The sequence below is a fragment of the Monopterus albus genome, unplaced genomic scaffold, assembly GCF_001952655.1.
Source record: "Monopterus albus unplaced genomic scaffold, M_albus_1.0 scaffold499.1, whole genome shotgun sequence".
In the NCBI taxonomy this organism is placed as follows: domain Eukaryota; kingdom Metazoa; phylum Chordata; class Actinopteri; order Synbranchiformes; family Synbranchidae; genus Monopterus; species Monopterus albus.
The window spans coordinates 104,326-122,866 of NW_018128379.1; the positions used below are offsets into that span (position 1 = coordinate 104,326).

At 39.2% G+C, this 18,541-nt stretch overlaps 1 protein-coding gene across 3 annotated transcripts in view; it reads left to right on the top strand.

Annotated features, from left to right (window-relative positions):
- Positions 1-18,265, top strand: part of LOC109952803 (leucine-rich repeat-containing protein 15) — a 23,493-nt gene extending 5,228 nt beyond the window's left edge. For 2 of the 3 annotated variants that reach the window (XM_020588057.1, XM_020588059.1), the window contains exons 2-7: positions 11,420-11,608; positions 11,756-11,940; positions 12,030-12,286; positions 13,979-14,099; positions 14,463-14,598; positions 17,636-18,264. In XM_020588057.1, coding sequence (XP_020443713.1) covers positions 11,420-11,608; positions 11,756-11,940; positions 12,030-12,286; positions 13,979-14,099; positions 14,463-14,598; positions 17,636-17,826 — 1,079 coding nt within the window. In that variant the 3' untranslated portion in view covers positions 17,827-18,264. Of the gene's footprint in view, positions 1-11,419; positions 11,609-11,755; positions 11,941-12,029; positions 12,287-13,978; positions 14,100-14,462; positions 14,599-17,635 lie in introns of all 3 variants that reach the window. The other variant, XM_020588058.1, reaches the window with a different exon arrangement.
- Positions 18,266-18,541: the final 276 nt, after the last annotated feature.

An 18,541-nucleotide genomic window follows, 5' to 3' on the forward strand; every position in this document is an offset into this window, starting at 1 on the left:
ATTCTAAGAACAAAATTAGTTCGATTGTGATGACTATATATATCAATTAGTGACAGAATACAATTTATTGTTTTCTGTCAATTTTGACAGCTGTTTGGGGGATTATTGTATGAGGCCGAACTCTGTCTACTTTGCTGTAGGCCTATACTGAAAGGCTGAATACGTTAAAGCCTACCTAATCACTGTAGCCTTACGGATGAACAAATAAAATTAAAACCTTATGAATAAATAGGATATCTTGTATGATACTGCATGATCCAAATATAGTATTATTTGATACATTTTTAAAGTTTTCATAACATTTTGGGCATGGAATCCACGCTGAATCCACCCTTCTGATGGGATCAGTTTAATCCAGATTTTCTGGATCAAAGTGATCCAAATCCTACAAAAAAGTTCTGAAAAACCCTAAATGAAGGTTTGATCCGGATCAAAACCAAGATTGGATTACATGATCTAATCCGATTATGTAATCCGTTTCTTCTTTTGAAAAACCCATTTTCAAGATTTGATCCAATCCGTTATCCAAAATCCTAGTGGATTACTTTTGAAAAACCGGGCCCTGGTGTCAGACACACCCAGCAGGATCAGGAAACCTTTGGCCTAACCTTATTATAACCATAATTATCATACGAGACTAATTTTCTCTCTCATCATAATTAGGCATGAGGAGTATATGGAATAAGAAATTCATATCTAAAAATGTATAGGCAAGAACAATGGTTACTAAATACAAACATGAAAAGAACAACAGTGAATACAACAATCTATCTATTCAAGTATGACAGAACAAAATCTTCAATCTACTGAGATTACCAAAGACACAAAATGAGGAATGTTTGGTTACATTCAAAAGGTTCTACACCGACACGCCTAGACAAGTGAAGTTAAAATATGTCTAACTAAATGATAATAAATATATCTAAATGTAGGCTGACATGAGTCTAATCTAAATGGGGCACCAAAGTCGAGCACTTTACGTTGTAAAGCTTGTAACATTTCAAGTTAAGACATAGTTTTTTATGGAATTGCAATCATTACTGTCTTACCATATGCATTTTAATCACCAGTATTTAACTGAGATAGAAAGGTCACTGTAATCAGTTGTGGACAAGAAAATATTATTTATAACTTCATGTCAGTTAAAAACATACACTCCTATAAAGCTCAACATAACTTTGCAACCGTTCTGTGAATAAATGACAAATTGCTTTTCAGATGGTGGCAGTGTTGCTGCATGATAGAACTGCCCTGGTGCTGTTCAGGGTCACTGGTTTATGTAGATCAGACACATCTCCAAACTGGGACCTGATAGAAGAATTGTGATACACACAATCATTCATTGGAAAATGTGAACATAAATTTGCTTATAGCATTCATTCTTATAGAATTATCAATATGTCCATATTGAGTCCATGTGAGTTTGTGTGATGTTAAGGACAGAGTTAAGTGTGAGGCCTGAACCAGTGATCTGAAAAGCTTGGCCATAAACTAGATTGGGAGCTGTATCTGGAATGCAAAAAAATATCCTGGGAACAGATGCTAGGGTTGGGACTATTGCTGTGTGTTTGTGATTTTCTAAATACTTCCTCCAGTGGTGAGCACACTGCTCCCATGGTGCCACGGTAACATTGGTATAACATCATATTTAGTGTGAGGAAATGCTTCTCAGCTTCATATTTGTATTTGTGTAAGCTGTGGAGCTTGTGAAACAGCAGTCAAATCATTTGTTCCCTGAGCTTGTCTAGCAGGTAGTGCTTCTCCCCAGGTTTGGTGCAGATTTAATTGGCTACTTACTCTGTGTTTCCCTAAAGCATAAAGTATGTGAACAAAAGCCTCTGCTCATAGGAAATGCCACAGATGATTGTACATAAAATACTGTGCAATAATATGTATTTGTGGATATTAGGTAAATCCCCCTTCCCAGAGGTGGATATATTCTTTAGATTTGTATATGTATACATCACTATATGTCTTGGTTTTCATATAATTACAAGTACACAGTTTACTCCTAATTGAGTAAATGGTTGGTGGGGACAGGCAGATTAATACATATTTACTGCTCTGGTATTTCCGACAGTAGGAAGGTGCCGTGTGCTCTCTTTGTTTTGGAGCTGTTCTACCACTTTCTTCCAGACAGAAATATCTCAGAATATTACTATGAATGTTAGTACAGACATTAATGGTCAGCAGAAGATAAAACCTAATGACTTTGGTAATACTAAAAGCACCTTCTAGCTGACAGTTTAGGTTGTGACTGAAACTTGTCAAATACTATTGGATGGGTTGATATGACATTTTGTAGTCTTGTTCCCCACAAGATTTTCACATGCTAATATTATCATGCTAACACACTAAGATGGTGAACATGTTAAAGAGCCCATGGCGCTATCCCTTGTTTTCTGATGTATCTGCAAAGTTACAATGGTGAATTATCATCTTAAATGTAACCTAAAGCTCAAAAAATGAGGTAAACCTATGTTCTAGTACTTCTATGCAGAAGCAGCTCAGTTTATACAAGTCTCAAACTCTTGCTTGCAAGACTTTTATTTTCTTACAATACAAATTACAGTGTATTACATGATAATTTAAGGATTTCCTTGAATGGCCATTATCTGCAGGCCGTTGCGCATTCATGTGAGCTTGCCTGACATTGTAAAAGTGGATGTGGAGAAGAATACAGGGCCTGAGGTTACTGCATGATCTAAGGCTGGAGAAGTTATTATGTCTACATTGTGCCAATTACAATATGGGGTTTCTCAATTACCTGCTTTGTTTAGAGTGTTACACATGGCTTCTCATTGGTACATATACCCTTGTTTACTTATCTATGAAGGAGAAATTCACATTAATTAATGCCATCGTGGTTCATTGTGCTGTCCACTTTCATATAACAGTGGCAACAGGAGTTGTGCATATTCGCAAGCTATCCTGTCATTTTTAGGAAGAGGCTCTTTGATTTCATCATTCTCAAATAATTACAGACTATTTGGAGTTATGAGGGGTGCAAAGCTAATCTAGAGGTACCTAAGGTTAAACATTAAATGGAAATGAGCAAAATGAGCAGCCATGGGCACTTTAAACATGATATCTGCTAAACATTAGCTTTAACATTGTTATTGTGAACACATTGGCAATTTGAAGTTAACCATTAATGGAACCTCAGAGTATTCAGTAAATACATCATGAAATAACTAACTGAATGAATAAAATGGGTATTATATACATTAATAAACAATTTATGAAATTATTGATAACATTATTAAAACATAATTCTAAGAATTGTTATTCACTGACTGATTTTAATAACTCACATTTCAAAATACCCCTTTTCCTAACTAATAATTGCTTTTTTTTTTACAATATCGCTTTTCTTTCTAAATGTTTTGCCTTCTCACCTTTCAGCCAGTCACTTGCCAGCCTCCTAAATTAGCAAGCCTAGCAACTAATAGGCTACCAGTTTTAACAATTTCACTTCTGTTAGTGCAACAACAATGGCAAAGTTATTCAGAATCAGGCAAGTACGGGTTCTTTCTTCATGTGATTATTTATTTTATGTTCATTTATTCAGTATTTAACAATTTGGGATGCCATAACCATTTATATCCAAACACCTCTGTATCTCAACATAGACTAGTTTAGTTGTAAAACTATAGGCCCCCAACACGTGGGGGGTGGCTGTGGCTCAGGGGGTAGAGTGGTCATCTCCCACTCTGAAGGCTGGTGATTTGATTTCCTGTCTCCCCAGTCCACAAGTCCATTTATCCTTGAACAAGACATTGAACCCCTAGTGGCCAGACAGCACTGTCAGAAGTAAGAAATTTCCCCCATGGGGATTAATAAATTTTAAAAAAGTAACAGTAGGAAAAGCACAATTGTAAATAAATGTGTTGTTCATGCTGGCTTAATGTCACAATTTGGTAGAACGGAGCCACTGTGTTAGTAGTAACACCTGGGCCTTTTCTCCTATGACAGGTTTTCTCTGCTATGAAAAAGCCTATGGAGAAAAAACTTGAAGCCTACCAGCCTTTTGATACATCCTGATGATACTTACTAGTAGGATCTGTTAAATGCCAGTCAGGGCCCCTGTTTTGTATGTATTGTCCTTCCCAGTCTCTCTCTTTTGCATTGTCCTACCTTCCTGGTCACAGGTCAGAGTCTTCACCTCTCATTGCTAATTCTAATTAATCACAGGCCCTCAACAAAGAGAGCAGGGTTTCTGGTGTTTTAGATTTTCCAGAAATAAAATGTAATATCATGATTGATGTTGTTTAGGTTAATAATCACAAAAACTATAATTCAGTTGTCTCAGCATTTGGATCTGTATTTGGCTCTGCAGCTGCCTTTTTGCTGCTGTGGTACACACGTTTGTACTTCTTTCTTTGTGAAGACATTTGTTGGCCTAATACACTGCTTAGCCCTGTACCCTAACCTAATTCAGATCTCATCCCTAAAACCAAGTCTCAATCCTCAAACAGCCCTTTGAAATTGTGAAGCCTGGGTAAAGTGTCCTCACAATTCAGAAATTCCATCACTATGATTCAAAATAAAATTCATCCAAACAACTAGAACACACACACAGTGCTGTCACTCCCTCTACTCACTCTCTCTTCCTATCTGCCCTGTCTCCCTCTCTACCTCTGTAAAGGCTGGCTAATAACACTTCCAGATGGCTTGACTGCAGTGTATGTGTGTAGGTGTACTGGCCAGGCTTGAAAAGGGATCTTACATCTTCCTCTGTCAAAAGAATTGGTCCAGTCAGCACAGCTGTCTGTTTGCTGCACAGTCATGCTGCACAGCTCAGTTTTGGCCTTTGCTCTCCACCAGCACTCTTTATTCTTGCTTTCTTAACCTAGTAGTCATTTGTACTCTTTCTTCCTTTCTGTTCTCTTACACCTTATTCATCCATGTGTCACTTTTCACTGTGATCCTCCCTTTCTTCTTCCACCCCCTCGTCTGTTCTCTTGCCTTTTAATCTTCACCCTTCAGCTCCATTGTTTTTAGCCACTTTCTTCTCCCTTTTCTGTCTTTTTTCTTCTCTGTGTCACTGAGTCTCTCTGTTTTTGCCTCATCCCCTGCCCTCTCCTCATCCTCAGCCTTTTTATTGCTTTTTAACAGAGAGTGTCATATTTGGCAGTTCTGCTCTCTCCTCTCATAAGGAATTACTAGCCTGACCCACTTTCACATGCAGCTGCTGCCACATGGCTGTGGAATAATTGTGTCCCCAACTACCACAGAGAAAGATGTGCAAACTGTGTGGAGATATTAAAACATATTTGTCCAGCTACCTAAGGTTAGTTTAAACTACCGCTTTGTTCTAATGTTTTAAGCTTTCTTTAAACAACTGAATCCATAAAACCAGTCAACCAGATTGGAAAGTTAAAATTCATCTGAAGCTGTTGTCAGGGCAGCAGAAATGTTTAAGTCCTAAGGGGTATTTCACAAAAGCAGAACTAAGAAATCCAAGATAACAAGACAAAGCAAGGCTTGACCTGGTCTACAAGGTGTATCCTGGCTTCGTTTCACGAAGGCTAAGCCAGATTGAGGAGGTGTGGCTAGGTGAAGCCACCTTTACCAAAAAAGTATACTTGAAATTCTTTTTATTAAGTAAAAGTATACTTCCCAAGTACACTTTATGGTGTACGTATACTAACATCAATATACTAGTACTAGTACTATATACTAGAAATAGTACTTATACTGTTTCAATACTTCTTGGGACTAAATTGGCCCACTGTTTAGTTGATAAACTTAGGAAACTTTGAATACACAACTAGTTTACATTTAAGTTTTATTATGTACTCCCCCAAACTTTTTACTTTGTGTAATATGGGTCTTATAAATGGTCTCGTATTGTATAAGTTGTAAGTTTACGTTGTTGGTCATAGAAAAGAGGTTAGTGCAAATTTCTGTCCAGAAGTTGGAGCCATTGTTTTCCCATTTGAGTTTTTATATTGTTATTGTTGAATCTGTGTTTGAAATGAGTTTATATATCTTGGGTATTATTTTCTTGGAATCTGTAATTTTCACAATCTCTTCAATTAATTTGGAGTGTTGTAGTGGGTTATTGGTTACACTAATCTTAGGCTTAATTATGGATTTGAGTTGATTTTGCTGGAGGAACTGTTCTCTCTGAACTCTGTAGTTCTGGATGAGTGTGTTAAATGATATGAACTGGTTATTTTCAAATAGGTGATATAAGTGAGTGATTCCTTTGTGTTGCCATGCTGGGAAATAGATTATTATGTAGTTGAAAATCAGGGTTGTGCCAAATTGGAGTGTATCTACATGGTGCAAGTGATGATTTAATGATTTTATTTGCTTTCCACCAGGCGGTCAGAGTTGAGAGGATTGTGATGTTCTTACAGTAATTCATTTTCTTAATAGAGTTTGGTAAGAAGGGAAGGTCTGAAACTGAGTTATTTGAGCTATTTATACAGTAATTTTGCTCTAATTCTATCCTTGCATTGTTGCAGCTGTCCTTCTGAATCCATTTGATTAAATATTGTAGCTGATTTGCCAAGTAGCAATATTGGAAGTATTTAACAGTACTCTAAGTAGAATTGACTTTAACTAATGTGAACACTACCAGTGGACTAGTCATATCACAGGTTCAGTGTTGTAGCCAATGATTTATGTATTATTGTACTTAAAGAGACTTGCCCCTTCTTTTTTGTAAGGACAGGTGTAAGTAATTCAGATGAATGCGCATTCACAGCTTTCTTCAACAGTAAGGTTGATCACACATTCACTGATGCTCAGATAGAAGCTGTGTTCACTTTGGCTGTGCTGGCACGCTGCATGTTAAATAGTGTAGTTAAAGGTGAAGGGACTCCATGCCCAACTGGCACAAATGGCACCATGCTGGTTAGGTTTTGGGCCCCTTGTGGTAGTGACACTGCTAGGAACTAAAGGGCTAAACAGCGGAACATATACTGTAGAAGTAGTACAGTGGCTAATGAAATGAAAGTGAGTCACTGCAAATCTTAGCACAGGAAAATCCAAAATGCTCAGACCTGATTAATGTAAAACAATGAGAGCTAAAGAAATGCAACAATTTGTTTGTTTTGTACAGCATAGTGAGAGCTACACACAAGGAAACAGCACTAACAAACAATGAGAACAACCAGCATAACAAATAAAATGCAGGAAGGACAAAGACAGCAGTCCACATAACCCAAGTCCACTGGCAGCAAATGAGGCACCAGGGTAAGAGGCACATGTGAGGAGGAAACAGATGGCAGCAAAATAAAAAAAATAAATTAAATAAAGGCTGACAAGGCTGGAACAATGAGCAACAGGTGTAAGCAACAAAGGTCAGTCAAAGACAGAGTAAAACTCAGGCAGGTGAGGATGACAAAACACAGGAAATAATGTCAAAATAAAAGCCTAAAACGGGATCTCTATGAGATTCATGACATTTTTTTGCAAATTGTATTGAGCATCAAACACTCAAGGACCTTTTCTTTTGAATCTGTATGGCATGGAGTGAAAAGTAATTTATAGGGTACAGCAGCTAATTCGCAGATGAACATGACTGCATTATTTTACAATGCAAACTGGGGCCAGTGGTAAGGTGCTACTTTCTTCTTTGTCCTTTGTTCTGCAGAAAAGGTGGCAGCTAGCCGCTCATCACCACTGGCAGCACAGCAGAGAGAGAAATAACTTAGTCTGGCCATGGGATTTGTCAGTAAGATTACATCTTGACAAATGTGTAGTGGTTTTCCCTGTCTCCTCACTGCAAGAAGGGTTTGTTTGCCTAGGATCTTTCTTGTGGAGTTTGTATGGTCTCCCTCTGCATGTGTGGGTACACCAGGTACTCCGGCTTCCTCCCGCAGTCCACATACATGCAGGTTAGATTAACTGGTAACTCTAAATTACCAGTAGGTGTGAATGTGAGTGTGAGGGGTTGTCTGTCTTTGTGATAGACTGGCAGCCTGTCCAGGGTGTATTCTGCATCTTGCACATCTTGTTGGCTGTGACTGACTCCAGCCTCCCCCCAACCCTCTACACGTAGAGATAATAATGAACGGATTACATAATGGGCCACTACTGTTACTGTAGTTATGGCTATAGACCTTTTTCGCAACAGACATTTTGACGTCATAATAGGAAAAGTAATTGATAACACTCACAATGACTGCATTCCATTTATGTGAGCCATTTTCGGGATCATGATATTGTGCATGCCTGCTGAATGGTACGGTTTAGTGAGACATTTAATGGAACTCAGCCATTGTTGATGTTGTTAGCTACACCTGTGCCTTTTCTGCTGTGACAAAATATCTGATGTGAATAGGGTCTATTGTAAATGCTTAATCTGAGTAGCAAAAAAAAAAAAACAGTAGACACATAAACACACACATTAACACACACACACACACACACACATTGACAGTGTAATGTGGCTCCATGCAATAATCTGTGGATGCCACATTCCTCTGGGCCCTGTGACATTGCAGAACTTGCGGCTCCAGGAGTTTCACATGCTGCTTTCACTGTCTGCTGAGGATGACACTGTGTTCTTACACTGCCACACTGGCAAGTGTTGTATAGCTGCTTTTATGTCAGGTCTGAGAGTGCCCTTCATATGCTGCATAGTTTCATCTATCTGTTTCACAACCGAGTTGGAACTGAGGATTTTGCAGTGCTTCTTCTGGCATTAAAGAGGAATTAAAAGTATAATCTACAAACTCAGTTTTAAAGCTCAGCGGCAGCAAGGCCACAGACAGCAGGGCTTATTCTCTCTGACTGGCAGCTGGTACTTACAGATCAGTGCAACGGATGCTTCTAAAGGGAAAACTCAACTAGGTCTGTTTGAGAGGTGAAAATAAAGTGGGCAGCCATCTAGAGAATCAAGTGTTGCTCTGGAGGTGTGATGACAGACTGTTCAGGTAAGCAAGAGGAAAGACAGTTTGGCTGCTTTTATATGAACTCCATCTGTCTTAAGTTTGGATTTTTCTCATTTGAATCAGCTTTCATGTCGAGTGAGAGAAATCAAAAACACTTCAGATGATAAGAAGGTATTAATGTTTTTACTGCTTTGTTTCAGTGTCATGGCAGTATGTTGACACATGGTCTACTGCTCTGCTTTACTGTTGATGTTTCAAAGGACTGTGTCTACACATTGTGGGTTTTAAAGTGGGAATAGCTGCAGATACATTTCAGATTTTGCACATCACTACTGAATGTTATTAAAGCTAACTTTTCTGCATCTTGCACATCTTGTTGGCTGTGACTGACTCCAGCCTCCCCCCAACCCTCTACACGTAGAGATAATAATGAACGGATTACATAATGGGCCACTACTGTTACTGTAGTTATGGCTATAGACCTTTTTCGCAACAGACATTTTGACGTCATAATAGGAAAAGTAATTGATAACACTCACAATGACTGCATTCCATTTATGTGAGCCATTTTCGGGATCATGATATTGTGCATGCCTGCTGAATGGTACGGTTTAGTGAGACATTTAATGGAACTCAGCCATTGTTGATGTTGTTAGCTACACCTGTGCCTTTTCTGCTGTGACAAAATATCTGATGTGAATAGGGTCTATTGTAAATGCTTAATCTGAGTAGCAAAAAAAAAAAAACAGTAGACACATAAACACACACATTAACACACACACACACACACACATTGACAGTGTAATGTGGCTCCATGCAATAATCTGTGGATGCCACATTCCTCTGGGCCCTGTGACATTGCAGAACTTGCGGCTCCAGGAGTTTCACATGCTGCTTTCACTGTCTGCTGAGGATGACACTGTGTTCTTACACTGCCACACTGGCAAGTGTTGTATAGCTGCTTTTATGTCAGGTCTGAGAGTGCCCTTCATATGCTGCATAGTTTCATCTATCTGTTTCACAACCGAGTTGGAACTGAGGATTTTGCAGTGCTTCTTCTGGCATTAAAGAGGAATTAAAAGTATAATCTACAAACTCAGTTTTAAAGCTCAGCGGCAGCAAGGCCACAGACAGCAGGGCTTATTCTCTCTGACTGGCAGCTGGTACTTACAGATCAGTGCAACGGATGCTTCTAAAGGGAAAACTCAACTAGGTCTGTTTGAGAGGTGAAAATAAAGTGGGCAGCCATCTAGAGAATCAAGTGTTGCTCTGGAGGTGTGATGACAGACTGTTCAGGTAAGCAAGAGGAAAGACAGTTTGGCTGCTTTTATATGAACTCCATCTGTCTTAAGTTTGGATTTTTCTCATTTGAATCAGCTTTCATGTCGAGTGAGAGAAATCAAAAACACTTCAGATGATAAGAAGGTATTAATGTTTTTACTGCTTTGTTTCAGTGTCATGGCAGTATGTTGACACATGGTCTACTGCTCTGCTTTACTGTTGATGTTTCAAAGGACTGTGTCTACACATTGTGGGTTTTAAAGTGGGAATAGCTGCAGATACATTTCAGATTTTGCACATCACTACTGAATGTTATTAAAGCTAACTTTCTATAAATGTATATTTGCTGAGGTTGAAGGTTGACCTATGAATTTGTAAGCATTACTTCTTAGGAATATGTTACCCTTTTCTTAAAAAAATTTAATTTCTTAAAGTAACTGAAGAATCACAACATTTCCTCTAGCACTGAGATGGAAAACCTTCATGTGCTCTGTGTAGTTATATATGACCATTTTATGGTGGGGACGGCTTGTCATGCTACATGCAGAGGCAGGGAGGTAAAATCTGTTAACTTGCTGGTTTGACATGACATGTGAGCATTGTTCACATTGTTCATGTTGTGGTTGCCAGATTGTTTATTTTCTCCTTGTCCTTCCTTGTGTGAGAGGTGAAGGTGGATGCCAAAAGTCTGCTCTTCAACTTGTTTTTTTTTTTTTTTTTTAGCATTCAGTCGAACTGGAATGATTTGGCTGTGGAGATTTTTGACTTCTACTGGTTTTCCATAAGTAGTTCATGGTGGATTTTGAGGTCTGCTGTGGATAATTGTCCTATTGTAGTCTTCTTCATTTTCAGTTTTGTGACTGACAATGGATGTAACAATCAAGGAAACATAAATATGTTCCAACAAAACCAGTGTAGAAGAAGGCTGTTTACAAGGAATCAATGCACATGGGGCTTTGCAACCATTCTGCTCAGAACCTTCTTGCTGTGACAGTGCTAACCACTATTCCACCATGCCACCTTGATTCAGTGCTGTACAAATGAAATTGAATTGAACTGAAATGAAAATACACAAACACACAAGCCAAGGAAAAGGGAGTAAATTTGGTGAAATTTCCTGTGAAATATAAGAAGCTCCAATCAACTCTATTAACTATAAAACATCACGAGAGAAAAATCAGTCTCAGATTTTTCACACAAAATACCAACAACTGCCTTCTCAGTGTCAAAGCTATCGCAAGACTCTCTTGTTTATTCTCTCTCACTCCACAATCACCACTCTATAGGGGCTATGCAGCACTCAATGTGGCTGATGCTGGTGATCCTATGGGTGGCACAGACTGTGGAGGCCTGTCCTAAAGTCTGTAAATGCTCCAGAAAATCTGTTCCAGAAAAGTCAGAAGTCAACTGTCATAAGAGGGGGCTTCGTACTTTTCCTTCCAATCTGCCCCCTGATGCCTGGATCCTCAAACTTGGTGAGTACCTTCCAGCTTATGAAATGTACAGTATCTCTGGAACTGTTGTGACCTTCAAGATGTGAAAATGTATCTGACATGTAAGTAAACATAAGCACTGTAGGATGTAATTGCATTGGTAATCAACTTTCACACCGGTGTGTAAAGGTGAGAACGGTATCACAGACCTGAAGGCCAATGCTCTGAGGTCAGTTCCAAAGATTGAGAGTATCAACCTGGAAAGAAATGCCATCAAATCCATTCACCCGCAGGCTTTTTCTAGTGCAAAGCAACTGATGCTTCTCAATCTTTATGGCAACCACATCACCAACCTACCACCAAGAGGATTCCAGGTAAAGAGTTTGGAGAGGAATAGATTACATATACAGTAATCACACTGCAAACATTGAATCACAAAAATAATCTTTTTTTATGTCTGTAGGACCTCCTGAACCTTCGCTTCCTCATGCTGGGACAGAACCAGATTGGCATCCTCAAAGCTGAGATGTTTGCTGGGATGAGGAACCTATCAGATCTGGATCTTCCTCTCAATGCGCTGACAACACTCCCATCTAATGTCTTCAAGCCTCTTATCACTCTCAGAGTTCTGGACCTTTCCCTGAATCGCATCAAAAGTATCTCCCCTAAGGCCTTCACTGGACTCAGACAGCTCATGTTTCTCAACTTGGACAATAACAGGTCACAACATCATATGGTCTTTTTTGTGAATGTATAGTTCATTTACATATAGCAATTACAAATGCAGATTGCCTTTCTAGTGCAGGTATTGTATTTTCAGCGAGAATCTGATTGTCTGGACAGAGCCAATGTTCCCCATGTGAAAATGTGTCAGCTGATCTTAAATGCTGATGACTTAAACTCTATTAATTGTTAAATCGAATACATTAAGCCCATGAAATACTGACCTGTACAATGTTACAGTATTAGTACACGATACAAAAAGACATCATAGAGGGGTCACTGATATTCATAAAATGTGTTCAGTAAGCCTCTTGGCCAGACAGCAACTATCCAATCATAGCTTACAAACCATAACCATGTGCAACATTTTGAAATTCTTCACTAGCTGAAGCTTGCATGGGGCTTGTATTTAGAGTAATTCCCTTTATTTAAAAAAGTTTAGACTAGAGAAACGTTTTTCAAGCCTTTGCTTGAAAAATTCAAGGAATGGATTAACAGTGTGTACGCTGCAAAAATGTGAATGTTTGGTCAGCTGGCTTAGAACCTGCAGTAGTAGCCAGGCATCATTACCTCTAAGGCCAGGGAACACATTCATTGTACAGTAATTTATGGAGATACTGTAGTATTTCCCAACAGTGTTTACTGAGGGCAACGTCAATGGCTCTGTCCTGCTCTTAATTCTTAACTCCAGAAACCATCATGTGTCTTTATTTCTTTGTCTCCTATATGGATGCTATTGATGAGAACACTTTCTCTGTGACAGGGACATGCAGGTTTAGCTTTGGTCTTTCAGCACAATACCATGTAAAGTCCAGACATTCCAGTATTTGGAGAGTTACACATTTCCTGTTTGTCAGTTTTCCTCATGTTCATCAGAGATTGTCCTTTTAATATATAATGCCCAAATTACAAGGTGTCAAAAGTAAACTGACCCAAAACATCCAGCCAATGGAACCAAAGAGTTTTTTCATTGTGAAGAGGTGGAGTCTCAACTGGCCGAGTCAGTCGCCCTGTTCACAATTTGAGCAAACATTTCAGACCAGATGAAAAACAAAGGGCCCACAACAAGCAGGAGCTGAAGGAGGCTGTAGTGAAGGTCTGGAAGAGCATCACCAGGGAGGATACTAAATGTCTGCTGATGTCTAAGACTTAAGACAATTACTGGCTGCAAAAGATTTCCCACAATAGGATGATTTCATTTGACTTATGTGTATCCTTCCAATTACCTTTGGACCTCTGAACTTTGGGCACATTATGTTTAAAATGTCCTCCACACAGTTCTTTCTATACTGATGTAAACCTGCTCAAATTAAAGCTGGGACTTGACACTTTAGTTTAGTCTGTAGTATTCATGATTTTATTTCAAATTGAATTTACTGGAGCACAGAACCTGAAGAATAAATATGTAACCGGGCAAACATTGCAGTTTGACCTGTAACATATCCTTATATAAGACATGCTATTGCAACTGTATTCTACTATGTTGTCTTTTGTTATCTGTTTATACAGCAGTCTCCACTTATGAGTGCTCATTGGAGAAGTTATAGATGTTGACAAAGGCATTAGTACACCTAGATCTGCATACAACTACATTATAGCCTTTCTGTATAAATGCTCCATAGGGAAACTTAATGTAAATTGTTACCATTTAGGTTGTTTAAGAGATTGTGGCTGTGTTTCCAAATCCAGTCTGAAGACCGTTCCTGCTGGAGCATTCAGACCACTACGATCTCTGGAAATGCTGGTTCTAGACAACAACCTTCTGTCCACACTGGGCCCTTCAGCTTTGAATGGCCTGGGCAACTTGCAGGTAACATATGATTTAGACTGTATTCACACACAAACGAAGATGATAAAGTCAGATCGAATCACTTTCATTTCAAGCTGAATTTGAAAAAACTGCTAGAAGAAGTGGTTCACATATAGTTCTTTTTATCCTGGAAAACCACATTTTAACATACATTTATACTTTATAGTACAGTTTTAATTTATTATTTTTCCCAGAAGTTAGAGTGAGGACAGCTAAGTGACATCCCCACTAAACAGTTTGATAACTACATGAATGTGGCTCCCTCTTGTATGTAGGTGTTCATATATTCATTGTGCAAAATGTTCTCAGTATACATAAGACCTCTAAATGCCACTACAGTAAATGTGCTGAATCCTGAACTAGGAACTCTACATGAGGAACAATGAACTGGAGCATCTGCCACCTGATGTATTTAGGAGCATGTCTAAGCTTTCTCATCTGGCTCTCAGTGGAAATCACCTGAAGACAGTGGATGGAAACATATTCGCCCATATAACTGGTAAGACTCAACACCAGCAAGATGCTTTTCATAGAAACAAAGGAATGACCCACAATTTTTGAGGTCACAATGACTGCATTGTTTACCGATGCCCACGGAGCACCTGTGTTACTGACTTGTTTTAGGTCTAAACGATCACAGAGGACTAATAAGAAATTAATACTAATTTACTCAAATACTAAATAGGTATACAAACACTGCACCAGCTCCCATCCAAAACATAGCCATGCTAATTAGCTTAGCCAATGCGTGAAATGCACCAGGGGCGTAGCAAGGAAATTATTTCAGGGGGTCGGTGGGTGGTGGGGCCTGGTGGTAGAAGGTGTTCAAGGTAGATAGTGTTATTTAATAATCATTTAAAAACTGGAAGCCACAGATTTATACCTTTCTTTTGGTCTGAGTATGTTATGATAATATTCTACTCTAACTGGCTCTTATCAGTTTTCCATCCATCCATCCATCCATCCATCCATCTTCTTCCGCTTATCTGGAACCGGGTCATGGGGGCAGCAGTCTAAGCAGAGATGCCCAGACTTCCCTCTCTCCAGACACTTCCTCCAGCTCCTCCAGGGGAAATCCCAGGCCAGCCGAGAGACATAGTCCCTCCAGCGTGTCCTGGGTCTTCCTCCGGGCCTCCTCCTGGTGGGACATGCCCAGAACACCTCCCTAGGGATCTGAAACAGATGTCCGAGCCACCTCAGCTGGCTCCTCTCGATGTGGAGGAGTAGCGGTTCTACTCTGAGCTCCTCCTGAGTGACAGAGCTCCTCACCCTATCTCTAAGGGTGCACCCAGCCACCCTGGGGACAAAGCTCATTTCGGCCGCCTGTATCCGGGATCTTGCCCTTTCGGTCATGACCCAAAGCTCATGACCATAGGTGAGAGTAGGAACGTAGATCGACCAGTAAATCAAGAGCTTTGCCTTGCAGCTCAGCTCCTTCTTCACCACGACGGACCAGTACATCAACCGCATTACTGCAGAAACTGCACCGATCCGCCTGTCAATCTCCCGTTCCATCCTTCCCTCACTCATGAACAAGACCCCAAGATACTTGAACTCCTCCACTTGAGGCAGGAGTTCATCAGTTTTACGGGAAGTCAAATTAAAACCTATCAAATGACTAACTTTATGTAAATTTAAGATGTCTGTGCTGATGAAATAGGGGTGGAACAGTTCACAAAAGTCACAGTTTGGATTGTATCATGGTGGGGGGACAAATACAGTATAACTTTGATTCCATTAATTGCTTAAAGAACTTAAAGAAGACATTGCCCATGGTCTTAGGTGAAAACAATATTCAAGATATCCAATGTTTCAATAAAATCTTAAAATATAAATATGAGGATGTCTACATTGTCTAGGGAGAGGGCTTATCTCGTTGCAGTCAGTGACTCCACTCATGCTGGTTCAAAGCTAAAATGGGGACTTCACTGCCAGTGATGCAGAAAAGACATTACATTTCTGCAAGTCTGTGTTCTGCTTGTTCATCAGCTGATCATGGATCAACTACGATCTGTTGCATCACTGCCATCAAATGCTGAAGCCTTTTGTCTGAGGGACTAACTTCTATGTTAATAACATGTTTTGTCTGCAGCACTGCTGTTCTACCTTCTTAAAAGCTCTGCACAATACAATATAGACCATATCTGGATGGGTGGAGGTGGGGTTAAACCTCTTAGAAAATAACCCAGTCTATAAGACTCAAATCTTACAAACCCAAAGTCCACCCCCAAGGATACATCTTTGAAATGCACCATATAAAGCTATAAGCTACATTCTGCAAGTCTTTGTATTTACATGAATGCACATGATCTTTTTCATGAGTTTGTAACTAAAGTGCATTTAATAGGAATAAAGCTGGTATTCATTAATGGGCTCTGTAAAAAGCCATCACAGTCTGGAGACCGGATGCAAATTTTACAATCAGAATCTTCTTTAATGGCCAGGTATGCTTGAACATACAGAGATTTGACTGTGATACAGAGGCTCTCAATGTGTTTGTTGTAAGGCAACAGGAATAGATAACAATGAGAATAAAAAAAAATAGAGCAATAAAAATGAGAATAAACTGTGTTCATTCAAGCAGAAAATGTGTGTAATCAAAAACAAAAGGAATGAGAGGAAAAGAGAATCAGCATTTCTAAATATATGTACATTATGGAATAAGACCTTTCAGACTGATATATGCAAAGATTGTATTTACAATTTATTGCACTGGAGTCATCGCTCTGTCCAGTTAGAGCCATGGGTTAAGTGTTCATGAGCATGATGGCCTGGGGGAAGAAACTGTCCTTGTGTCTGGTTGTCCAGGCGTACAGTGACCTGTAGTGCAGGCCCAGAGGGGAGGAGTTCAGTTTGATACCAAGGTGTGAGGGGTCTACAGAAATCTTCTCTGCCCTCTTTTTGACCCACGAGGTGTGCAGGTCCTCCATGGAGGACAGGCTGACACTGATGATTCTTTCTGCATCCCTGACTGTTGGAGTCTGTTCCTGTCTTGTTTGGTTGCTGAGCCAAACCAGACTATGATTCCTCTGTAGAACTGTATGGATCAATTTGAGTCTTAAAATAAAGTATTAATGTGACAGAAATCCTTGAAATTAGGTGTGAAGATGATAAGTTGGGTTGCTGTGCTGACCAGTTGGACTCAAGCAACCCAAGGCCTGAATACAAAGAAAAGTACTCACATTTTATTTTTCTATCCACCATTTAATAGAAGATTGAAAAACCAAGACCAAAATTTTAGACACTGATCTCATAAATGAAAAATCCAAAGCCAGACCCGCCAATTTGCTGTTTCTGTCCAACATTCCATACATACTGAAAACACAAGTCAAAAATCTTTATTAATCTGACTAATGAACATACAATTTAACAAAAGTTATCTCAAATTTCCAGCATTGCATTATTCAGTTTACTGTATTTAAATGAAACTAATTATGACATGGACCATTTTTGCTATTTATTTCTATTCATTATTTTGTCTATACCCTGAGATGTACCGGCATGATTAATTTTTTGGTGATAATCTTTTCTTTCAGACCTGAAGAAGCTGCACCTCCATGACAACCCATGGCAGTGTGACTGTAACATAATTTCCTTGATACAGTGGATGGGACAGACTAAGGCCACCCTGTCACCTCAGGACAGCCTGAGGTGCACAAGTCCTCCAGAACTCCAAAACAAGAACCTCAACAGCCTCCAACGTGACAAGCTGCTCTGCCATGGCTAGGATCAGAAAGCCTAAATACAGTCCACAGCCTGGGCTCGGACCCATGCAGATTCAGATGATAAATTTTATTTCAACAGATTTTGTTTAACATAGTAGTCTATGTAGCTGTTTATAGAGGAAACTTGTTTTATGTGGGATTTTTTAAAAACTGCATTGTATTCAATAAAAATAAGACAGCAACATATTGATGTTTTCAGCTGAAAATCTTGCATAAACTCTCACCTTTTTGAAACTCTGGCTTGACCATGTCTGTTTGAGTCCAAAGCTAAGAATTATAGATGTAATTTCAACCCACACTGGAGCATGAAACTCTTACACTACAGTAAAACTATGAAAATACTTAAACCTGCAGTTATGAGGATTTCCCTGAGTAGAAAGACTTGTTTTTTCCACAAGCAAAAACCAAGTGTTCTCCTTTATTGGCACATTCAACACTGAGACTAATATAATCTTGTATAGAAGTTATGCAGGGTTGGAAAGTGATGGATTACATGCAGTGGTATTATATAAATCAAATGCTAGGAAATGGTTCCTGTAATCTTATATATTTAATGTAAAAAATGCATTTGCATAGTGAGGTGACAGACTGCCAGGATTTTGTATAGCGAAAAGAAAAGTGTCACCAAGTGCTTGATCAAGGGGGATTTGTTGGGTTTTCCTCTATAATAATAATAATAATAATAATAGTAGTAGTAGTAGTTTGTAAAGTGTCCTG